Below are 11,815 nucleotides of genomic sequence, written 5' to 3'. Positions count from 1 at the left end.
AAGCGGTGCGTAAGCACTCTTCTTCTGAATAAATGTAAACACAGTAATACAGGTGTTTACACTTAAATTAAAAATATTTGATCAAAGAAAAACCGGAGTAGGACTAGAGAGATGAATATGGCTGTAACGACCCACAGGAGACACGACATTAACAGCACATTTCATTCCTTTAAGCAGCTCCTTTAATTCCACATGACGCTGCTAAAAAGGACAGATTTTCTTTTCTCCATCTCAGAGAGCAGGACTTCAATCTCCGAACTCGTTAAGTTCTTTTTTACACTGCGATGTCATTCATGAATGGACACTTCCTGGTATGTGGGGCGGGAAACGTATATCCTTATATGGTGTTTTTGGGGTGGTAATTATGTAAATAACCTCTCCTCGTGCACGAGCAGCTGAATACGAACAGGTGTAATTTACGCAGCTCATTTACGCACTTTTCCTGAAGATAGAAGAGTTTGTTGAATCTGACGTGACATGTTCGTACGAACACTTCATATGAACAAAGATAAGAAAAATTTAGGATAAGAATACGAACATGTTCTTGCATGAGGCCCAATGAGTGCAGGATTTTACAGCATCACGTTCTGTAACATTAAGTAGATTTGTCCTCTAAGTTCTGGTTAGGMTGAGGATGGCATTTATGGATGTTCTTAACCAAGATTTATTTGTCAGGATCTGTGTTTTTGTGTTACTTTTTGGTAATTTTTTTGCGTTTTGTTCTTAGGGATGTTCATTTTTTGTTTATTTTCAGTATTTTTGGGGTTTTTATTTCTGTTTCTTTGGCTTCCCTTGTGCCACCAGTTCATTTTCCCAGTGCTTTTCCTCAGTACGGCCACACCCACTCACACCTGTTTAATGTCTTAGAAATGTCAGTTGTCTCTATCTTTATCCGTCCTATTAACCCCTCAGTTTCACCTCACCTATAGCTGTGCATTATTGTGCCAGGGTTTATGTTCAGTTAGGCTCCCCGTGTTTAGTTTGAACACAAAGCTGAACTTAAAATGACATATAACCTCTTGTCTGTAGGCAGACAAGAGGAAATGGGTCTGTTTGAAAAGAACTTTTTTTTTTACCTGCATCAAACAGAGAAAATGAATGACATCAGTCCAGGAAACTCAGGCCAGCTGAAACGATTCTTTTTAACTCTCATGATGACACGTCTCTAAGTCACCGCATGACAAGATTATAGGACATTATGGGAACGTGAACTCCCGGTTAGTGGACCCTTCCGCTTCCTTCACAGCTGTGCTTCAGTTGTATTACTCAGCATCACTTTCAGGACCAGGTCACACTCAGGCGATGTCATTGTGTGGATTCAGTACACAAAATATGAAAATATCATAATAATCACGTGTGCAGTGCATTAAATCTTCATTAGACTCGACATCAAATCATATTTTAGTGCCTAATCATAAATAAGGAGACTGTGTTTAAGATGGACTGATGTGGGTTTTTATTAGTACAACCTAAACTTTAGGAGAGGATGGAAAAACACTTCACCCTGGAGGACTTGCTGGCACCGCTGCTGACATGAATAAACTTCCTATATAGGAAATTTCCTGCCTTTCTGCATTCAGTGACAATACTGCGTTATAATTAGTTCAGTGYGTGCAGGGTGGGTCATGATTTAATTAAGTAAGCAGAGATGGGAAGTGGGGTGGTACCATTTCCTTGACGAGAAACAGGTAGTCAGATGGATACGGGTGTGGCTTTATTTTAGAGCTGGGCGATATGATCAAAATTTTATATCACGGTATTTTCAACATTTTCACCGGTTTCACGGTATTTGACGGTATTTTTCTTTTCATCACAGCTCAGCTGATAATAAAATGTACAAACCCTGCTTATTGACTTTTTTCTTTTACTGTACCTCTGTCTGTGTCGCTGTTTCCCTCCTCTGTGTCTGTTCTTCTCTGACTGGTGGTTGSAGACAGTAGTCACGCATTTTGGTCCAGTTGTGAAGGAGGAGGTTTAAGAAAAGATTATGATCGGGTTTATTGTTTTATATTATTTATTAAAGCTTATCAGCATGACTCATCTTGCACACCAGTCATTTCTAACTCCACTACAAACRACTTCCTGCAGGATTTTCACAATAGAACCACGTTAAGTCTCCATCAGCATAACGTCTCCATATTAACTAACCGCGTTAAATCTAACTGTACACGTCACTGAAGAGGTGTTTACTACATTCAGCGACGGTGAAAATGGGATGTTTTTTTAAACGTCAGTCAATATAAGCAGCAGAATCGCCACCCGCGGCGGCAACTAGCTGCTCCAAACATTAGCATGCTAACGCACATAGCGGTGCAGCAAGGAAAAATGTCCCCCGGGAAACAACAGTTCACTGGCGGCTGTGACGAAACATTCCGCTATTTAAAKCGGAATATCAGGTATTCAAAAAATTCATATCATAACAAAAATAAAAACCGGTATTCGGTACAAAACGGTATACCGCCCAGCACTACTTTATTTATAAATATAATATATATGATTTGTTTTTTTTTTTTGTGCTCTGCACTCAAAGGCATCAATAAACACTCCAACATTCAGTCCTAAATTAAAAGAGGAATTTAATCGCCTTAAAGTTGGGTTAAAAAATTATTTTAAACCTCTTTGTTGTTGTATGTATGCTGTGTGTATCAAGAGGGTGTAAAGTCACTGTTCTGTCAAAAAATCCTCAGAACACAAGTTTTACCTGAGCTAGTTTTAACTGAGCAGGGTTTTCAGTATTACACGGTTTGTCGGGTCAAGTTTTCTACCTAAGTTTGGTTAAAATGACTCGTTTGAATTACAGTTACCAATGGAGGTAAAAAGGACAACACATAATCTGGATTATTTTAAAATTAAACCGAATATCAGTTTTTTTTTTTCATAATGACTTTACTTTGTATTGCAATTCTCTTAAAATGATGCATACTATGCTCACAACCTGTGCTCTTTATTGAAGAGTATGATTTAGTATCTAAACTCTAYCACTTTATGTTAACGTTCAATTCTTTTACTTTCAATTTTTTTTAATCTATCCTCCTTGGTGCACCCATTTTTTTTATTATTTGAAATATTTGCTTTTGAAATGCACCTTGTGCCTTTTTCTGTATTAATGTTCATTAATAAGAAAAATAAATAAATTAAATATACTGTGTATTCTGGGTTATTAGGTAATTACAACTTGGGTAGTTTCTAGCTAGCTTGTGCTAACTACTGTTAGTCAGCTAGCTTGCAGAAATTATTTTAGGAAATCAAATTTACTGTCTAGAGCAAATTAAAGTTATTACTAAAACCAACTTGGTAAAAAAGTTTTTTTTTGTTAAGGTTTTAAAACTAAACATTTTTGAAGCTGTCGTAGCGCTACAGTTTTCTGTTTCAGCTCTTTCTCGCTGCTCCTCTCACACACCTGGTCTGATTTACTCATTAGCACACCTGTTGTTCGTTAGGCTGGTCTCTCAGTCTACAGTGTACAGACTATTTTGAAACTCAGTCTACTTTGAATTTATTGTCCAGTTTTTACCAGGTTTCCTTTTGTGACGTTTGCTCCCTTCTTGAGCTATTGTTGGTTTTTCTTTCTCTGGTTTCTGGTTTTGGATTCCCAAATTTTAATTTCCTGCCTTGTTAGACTTTTGGATTTATTCTTGTTAAAGCATTTTGTTTTGTCACATCTCTGAACTCTAGCCAGTTTTTGATGTATTTTACACTGACTTGTTTTAGATGCTTTGATTTGTTTTTACGTTATTATTATTATTATTCTAGAATGGTCCTTTATAAATGTATGTCAACAGAAGCTGTGAGAAATGATGAAAAACTAAGCCTGTTGTGGGTTTTTTAGGACACAGAGGAGCAGATTGCCATAAAGCAATGTCGTCAGGAGCTGAGCGAGAGAAACAAGGAGCGATGGTCTCTGGAGATCCAGATCATGAAGAGGTCAGTTTCAAATGCTTGCATCTCTTTGCTTTTCCTAGTATCCATTTAGTCCAGTCTTATAACTCTGGCGTTTTCTTTCAACCATTCAAGGTTACTGAATCGAACAATTATTTTACCTTGAATGTTCACAAAATCTGTTTATGAACACAAGGCAGAAAATGTTCCTGTTAGGCAGGTATATTTATAAAAATAAATCAATGTTGAAGTTTGGGACATTTCAACCACACTTKTAGTGAACTGGTGAAAATGTCTGAACATGAAAATGGAGTTCAAAAAGGCGTTGTGCACACATTGACCCAAAGTTTAATTTAAATCAGCAGCAGCTCTTCTGTCTGTGTTCTCCTCGAGTTAAACCAAAGCTCAATCATTTTACAGACGGAAGAATGGGTTAAAGAAATCTGGTGATTTAAGTGGCGAATTTAATTAGTTTCCAAATAAGTTTATTGTGTTTTGCAGTTAAGTTTCCATATCCAGCAGACTCTCAGTTTTAGGGATCATAATTAAACTGTGTCCTAACTTGACACAAAACAAAAGCTTCAGAGAAAAGTTTAAACCGAAATGGAAAAAAAAATTGCAATGAGAGAAAAAAATATATATACATGTGAAAAATAAATAGAAGTTAAAAAGCAAAAAAATTACATTAGGTAAAAAGATAATAAATACCATCATAAATAAAAAGAGCAATATGCATAACTTTCATAAACTAAGTGTAAATTTTGTGTTTTTAATCTTTGAATTTCTTTTTTTTCTATATTTTGAGTGAAATGAATGTATTTTTTTAAACAAATGCTAAAATAGACTCCTTGATTGTTTTGGCTCCTTCTGTTTTGTGAGGCTGGTTTTTGTTTGACCCATGACAACGTTGGTGTTTATGGGTTTGACATTTGACTTTTACGAACTCGTCTGTTTCTCCAGTTTTCTCCAAAAACAAAAACGAGTTTCGTTTCCTTAAATAGTAAAAATCCAACATTAAAAAAATTAGGGCAGTGTGGTGTGTTTGGGTTATTTTGATGACTTTGGTTATTTCTAGCAGCATAATATTCCGCCTCTTCATTTTTTTTTACCCAAACACATCTGTTAACAGTTTTTTTAGGTGTCAGATTCCTGCAGTTGTGTGCCAGCTCATGTGGGTTGAGATGTTCGTGAGCTGCGAAGTGTGTGTGTGTGTTGTTTCCCCCATTTGATGGTGCAAACATGAATGCAAAACCATTTTTCTTCATTTTACTTTAACAAGCGTGTTGTGTTTGAACAGACATGGTTAGAACCGCAACCGTCCCGTTCACCCACGCTTAACTGCTGGAACAACCGCAGGGCAGGGGACATGGCAACATAATATTATATAATTACAGCTTCTTAACACACATTTAGGCGCACGCAGCAAAACATCTCACTTTGTTTATTAGCCATAATGTCTTTATAAAGTTTTTTTGCTGGAAGGTTTTTGTCCTTTAACAATTGAAAAGCATAATACTGAGCTTATTACAATGTGGCCAGTATTCAGAAGCTTCACTTTATACTACTTTTTGTTCAAGCAGTTTTTGCCTCAGGTTTTTCTTGTGTAGCAAAGATTAGCAGACACTTTCTTTGGAATCTTGCTGCATTTTTCATGGCAGAAAGATTTGAGCTCCACCTTAAAGCACCGGGAACCCTGTTTGTATTCTTCACAGGGTTTTTATCTAGGTCTGTGTCCACTACTGATTCAGTTTTTTTTTTTTTTTTTTTTTGCAGTAATCTCTGTTTTTAATCTTCAGGTTATTGTCTTATTACACCAGTGTGATTCTCTGTGCACAAGAAAAGATTAAAAAAAGAGGGTCACATAAGATCACTTCTAGTTTTTTGCTTATTCTGCAGCCACACTTTCCTCTCTCCTAAACTTTAGKTCTTACCTGAGTCACAGGTTTTCTCTCAAAATAGCCACAAAATRGATGCAGGTGTTTCAAACTCTTCTCAGATTTGTCTCAAGAGTTGTATTTTGACACCTGTAGGGAGCTCTCTAACTAAAAACCTGTCTATATCTTAAAAAAACACTCTGATCATTATTATTTATTTAAAAAAAACTGGGCTTGTATTTATCCAGCTTCTTAYAATTACTCTTAAAATGCTGTTAAGAATGAACTTAAGTGTGAAAAAAATCTTAGCTAAAACCTGAGCGTAAAAGTCAGTTATCAAGTGTCTCAGTCTCACTTTAAGTGAAGCGTAAAAGTAATTCTTACGTGTCAGTCTTAGAGCTGATTTACGACACTTTGCTGCGGTGCGAAGCTGATCCTGGATGATGTCGTTAAAACCCTGGGCATGGACCAATCAGTGCATCAGATTTCATCTTCAAGAATATTCTGAGAAACGTCAAAATAAAACTGAAAATCCTAAAATAGGTTCACATTTGACACAATGTTCATACAAGTCACGTTGTACTGATTTGTCATAAATTACATAAAAATTCCTCATTTACATCATGAATAAAAAAAACTCTTGCAGATTATTTCAAAACCTGCAGCTTGTTGTTTTTTATGTCTCAAAGCCTGAGGCAATGTTATTTGTACTATCCTCCTCCTCCTCCCTCTTCCCTAAACTAACTGGTCAGAGAACCCAGATTTTGTGAAGTTTGAGTTAAAGAAAGAAAACAGAATAAAAGAAAAGTTCAATCCCACCATCACCAGTGGGGACAAAAAGAGACAAATCAAGACTTTTGACAGCATCGTCTGCTCAAATCTGATCAATTTTAAAAGCRGCCTAGAAATATCCACCTTTTYGTCAAACATTACGTTACTGGTAATCATTTCCCCCCTTCRTTCTCTTGRATTGATGACTAAACCTGTTTTCCACACCTTATTTTAGTTSCTCTGTATTGTAACTGAAAATCACACTCAGTGCAGTTTCTGAGGTGGTGCAGAGGATTCTTGAGGAGGACAGCTGTTCTCTGTCTTCAGTCCATCTCAGAGTCCTAGTGGCAAAACTTAACCACTTAAGAGTCCTCTGGAGAAGTCTTAACTTTTCAGGAGAYTAAGAGTGATTCTTAGACGTAAGAATTTTYCTAATTTGRTTTTACACTTAAGTCTAAGGAGTAAATCTAAGACAMTTTCAGCACTTAAGTCTAAAATTCAAATCMAAGAAGTTTGATGAATACAAGCCTTGGCCTGAGTCTGTCCACCTTCATTTTTGAAAGTGGTCTCTAGATCAGRGGTTTTCGACCTTTTTGGCTTCCGGCCCACAAAATAACCGCTGCAGAAACTTGAGTCCAGATGTTACTGGTTTCTTTATGCAAACTTTGCTAAAAAAAAACTGTTAAACATGGGAATAAAAACAATGTAAACAAACCTAATAACTGATACTACTTCTACTCATTTATTTATTTATTCATTTATTTATAACTATAGTAAAAATGGGTCATCTAGGGACCCTCACTTGATGTTTCATGACCCACAGAGGGGTCCTGATRCCAACTTTGGGAAACACTGCTCGTAGATTAAATCGTAAACCTGAGGGGTGCCAAGGTGTGTGACCATGACACTCAAAGACCACTTACATACCAAGAACAAGCTTCTGCCTTTTCATTTAAAATGAATTTATGGACAAATGTGTGGAAAATTCCTCATGATTTTGATGAGATGGAAAACTGGAGGTGCAAAATATTTGTATGTTATTTTCAAATTAGTTTGATTATTCAAAAACATAGCAAAACTCTATAAATGTGAAGAAACAACCATTTTAATGGCTGAAAACTTCAGCCTAGACCCATGTTTCCTGCTAATAAAGCTGTTACAACACTGATTTCACAGCTCAGTGTTATGGTTACAGTGTAAAACAATATCCTTGTACATCTGATAGAGTTTATCTCTCTGTTCCCTTTTTCTTAATTTAATCTCTGTGAGATTAAATAAAGAGGAATGGAACCTGAAAACACTGAGAGAAAAGAGCAGGTAAAAAAAAAACAGGTCAAAAGTTTAATTGTATAAAATAACTATGAAACATTATAAGTATTTTAAGGTACCAAACTTTTCAGTTTTAAAAGAAGACAGAGAGCTTTTGACAGGAAATGTTATTTTAGGACAAACTGTCTGATATCTGTGGACTTGTGGTCACTCAGGTTGGATCATGTTAATGTGGTCGCGGCTCGAGAAGTTCCTGAGGGGATGCAGAAACTGGTGGCCACCAATGATCTGCCTCTGCTGGCCATGGAGTACTGTCAGGGTGGAGATTTGAGAAAGGTGAGAGCTTGTGTTCAGATCAGAACAGCTGAATCACCCTGAATTAACACGTAACCTTTATTCTAATGTTCTCCATCTCCAGAAACACCAAGGTGTGTTTTTAAAGTTTGTGTTGGGACTATCGTATGAGTTTGTGAAACACCAAGTTAAGGGGTTCTTGGGAAGATTTAGAGAAATTAAAGCAAATGTAAAATGTCTGTCATATTAAGCCTAAACTGTTACAGATATAAACAGTGGTCATAAATGGATGAAAAATAATATAATTAACACGTTTTTTTTCTAAATGCCTTATTATCAATGTTTGCATATTTCATTCTACAATAGTTGGAGTCACAAGTTTGCAACTTTTATTTTGGTGGGTTAAAAGAAAAAACATTTAGGGTTTCCAGKTATGTTTACCCCCAGATTGGACTGCTTTAAATTTAAATAATAATCAGATCTGTAGAAATGTTGTTTTGGTCCTTTTATACTAGGGGTCTGCAAACTGTGGCTTTAGGAAGCTTTGACCAAAGCTTAACATGAGATTAATTTCTTTGTTTTATATGTATTTTTAGCTTTATTAAGTGCCTCCCCCCCCACTCCCCACTGGTCCAAACAAACTCGAAGAGGTCCACGGACCACCAGTTGATAATCACAATTGTAGCACGTTTTGCGGTTCCGGACACTTTTTTTTTTAGTGAGCCGAGGAGCAGAAATGGCTCTTTTGATTGTAAAGCTTGCAGACCCCTGCTCTGTACTAAACAAATGTGACAATATTAAAAAAGTAACCTGAATACAAATCTTTTCATTTTAGAAAACTGAAAGAAAAAAAATTATTAAAACTGCCACCATGGAGGAAAATATCCAATAATATATTGTTAGCAAAAAAGTAAGGACATTTGTGTTTGGTAGATTATTTCTTTGTTGTAACAATGCTTCTTGACAGTCAATCTTATGCCGTAGGAAAGCCTGTTCTTTTCCCTTTTAAATTATGCCACATTTATAAGGAACATGCATTTATGGGATGAGCAGTAGAGATGAGTATGTGGGTGGTGCACATGAAACAATTGCCAAATGCCAATCAGGCACCTGGTAAAAGATTTATTTCCCAGAATCACTGTTCAAACAAAGATAATCTACCAAACATAAACTTCCTTACTTTTTGTTTAAAGTTTATGTTTGTGCTTCAAGTTGTGCCTCATCTGATTTCCTTTCTGAGTAACTATACTGAAAGTAGTTTTTCCAGAGAAAAAGCTAAGTTAAAAACATCAGTAAAAAGCAGAAAAATAAACCTCGGTGACTTGTGTTGCTTTCTCGATGCTGTGTGTTTGTGCTCTCTGCAGTATCTGAACGTCCTGGAGAACTGCTGTGGAATGAGGGAAGGCTCCGTTCTGATTCTCTTATGTGACATTTGTGAGTATTTGGTCCAAAAAATACATCTTCAACGTGACTTATCATAACCGTGTCAGATTACTTGTGTAAAAAATAATGATTGAACTAATTAAAAGGTGAGCTGGCACAGTGATTAGTTTTCTGTAGTAAGGAGGAAAGTTTCCGGGTGAAGAATAACATGAMGTCATCCGTGACCCGAAACCCTCAGCTGCTTAGTCACGACAGCGACCGCTCCCACTCACACTGAGGTTTACGTCAAGGGTCACACACTCACGTTGTCGTAAATTAATATGACCGCACAGACCGTGCCTCCCATATTCCAACAAGTTGGAAGAAAGCGACATGTGGTGTGGATCAGAACGTGTTTAAATATGTGAGGAAAGATCGGTTTGCACACACAGAAACTCCTTTTCCTGACGTGAGCTGGTGAACATTTCCTGATAACGGCAGATCCCTCTTTAACTGTCATGAGTGAGGGCACCAACTCGGCCCACACCCACAAGCTCAGACACTCATTCAGGTCACCAAARGTAACAAAAACCCCTCGGCTGAATGGTTTTTACCAGGAGACAAACATTAGTAACCCTCTGACGCACAAACAAGGTGACTTCAGAGTTTCTGTTTACACACAACTGTTTTTTTAATTTATAACACAAAATAAGAAAGTAGGTCACAAATACAAATGTTTTATGAATTACATCATTTTGTCTGAACAAAACATGCCTTCTTGTTTTTACATTTTAGATATCAAAACTACCTAAACATGGCCATCAAAATTAGGTCTGAGGGAATTCTGCAGGACTAAAGCCATGATTTAGGGTTGATCAGTAATTTTGAAATGGCTTTTTTTTTTTACATAAACTTGCTCAGAATTAGAGCAATCCTCATCTTTTTAAAACCTTTAACTACCAAACCACCTCTGCCTCTTCTTTTCGATCTTTTAGCCTCAGCTTTAACCTACCTCCACAGCAAGAGGATCATCCACAGAGACCTGAAACCAGAAAACATTGTGCTGCAGCAGGGAGAGAAGAGGGTGAGTTTTGAAACACAAGCCACAACAAAGAGGCCTTTGCTCTGTGTGGGTTACTAAAGGAAAAAAACAAAACAATATTCAACCACATGTTTATGCTTTTTTGGAATATTTAATTTGGAAAACCTTCATGGTTTGAAATGTGGATATTCTTTTCAGGATGGATTCATTGAGCTTTGTTAGATTTTCTCAACTGTTACCTATTTTGTTAGCCTTTTTTTAAAGTTTTTTTTCATAGCRGCTATTTTACCCCAGCTTCCTTGTTGCTGCTCTGACACACACCTGCTTTTCTTTGCGATCACCCAGCTGCATTCATTCAGTAATCACCTAGTATTTATTGTGCCTTACTTCTCTAGATCATAGTTGCTCCTTGTGGTTAGCCATAATATCTTGGTGTTGTCTACCTGTTTGGTTTTAGTTGACAAACATTTTGATTATAAATGTCTGCTGCTCCATTTGAGTTTAAAACTCTGCATTTAAACTCAGTCAGTGTGAAGGCCTCGCTCCTCATTTTCTCTATTATGCAACAAATGATTGCATGTCATACTCCGGCCCAGCAAAGAAAACAGGAAAATGTTATAAACTGTGGCCAGACTTGTTAAAGAGGTTATATTCATGTTTATAACCTGGGTTTATTGAAACTGAGCCCAACAAACTTCATGGGTTTAAATTTACAGTTTGGTTTAAACACGTGTGTTTCTTGAATACAAGAAATAAACTGAATGTGCCATGAATCCTGAATTATAAGTTTGTGAGGTGAAATTATTATTTTAGGAAATACAGTATATTTGTGTTTGACACACAGCTGATATGAATCCACAGTCGACAGTTAATGTTAGTTAGGCTCTACAACAGGGCCTACAAAATTCATAAAAAACTTCCTGGTTGGACTCATCACTGTACAGTTCTTTCATTGTCTGATGCCTTGACTTTTCAGAATTATGTTTTGTATAGAGGTATTAATTTATATTTTCAGATCTTCCAAGGTGCCAATTATGGAACTCTCTGTGCATTGTTGCCCAAATCAAATTCTGGAAGTGGTCATTCAACTAGATCTGTTACAAAAGGACAACTGATATTACCAATTTTTAAAAACAGTTACGGCCAGAGGTCTTTTTTTTTACTTTTAAAACTTTTAATTGTGATGACAATGCTTGTTGGCTAATCAAAGTAAAAGCCAAATTACAGTGACTGTAGTACTTCGTTTACAACCCAAAATGAACAAAAACCTTAAAAAAAATTTCAACGTGTTTAGTTAAAAAGCAATTGCACAATTTTCTAAATT

The 11,815-nt window shown here is 36.4% G+C and overlaps 1 protein-coding gene across 1 annotated transcript in view; it reads left to right on the top strand.

Annotated features, from left to right (window-relative positions):
* Positions 1-11,815, top strand: part of ikbkb (inhibitor of nuclear factor kappa B kinase subunit beta) — a 25,486-nt gene that overhangs the window by 4,518 nt on the left and 9,153 nt on the right. Inside the window, exons 3-6 of the mRNA XM_014033693.1 lie at positions 3,830-3,924; positions 8,009-8,129; positions 9,452-9,521; positions 10,445-10,533. Of these exons, the coding sequence (XP_013889147.1) occupies positions 3,830-3,924; positions 8,009-8,129; positions 9,452-9,521; positions 10,445-10,533 (375 nt within the window). The remainder of the gene's footprint in view (positions 1-3,829; positions 3,925-8,008; positions 8,130-9,451; positions 9,522-10,444; positions 10,534-11,815) is intronic.

The sequence above is a fragment of the Austrofundulus limnaeus genome, unplaced genomic scaffold (assembly GCF_001266775.1).
Source record: "Austrofundulus limnaeus strain Quisiro unplaced genomic scaffold, Austrofundulus_limnaeus-1.0 Scaffold1808, whole genome shotgun sequence".
Lineage (NCBI taxonomy): Eukaryota > Metazoa > Chordata > Actinopteri > Cyprinodontiformes > Rivulidae > Austrofundulus > Austrofundulus limnaeus.
Note: the sequence above shows the minus strand (reverse complement) of the source record. Positions and strands in the feature narration are given on the sequence as shown.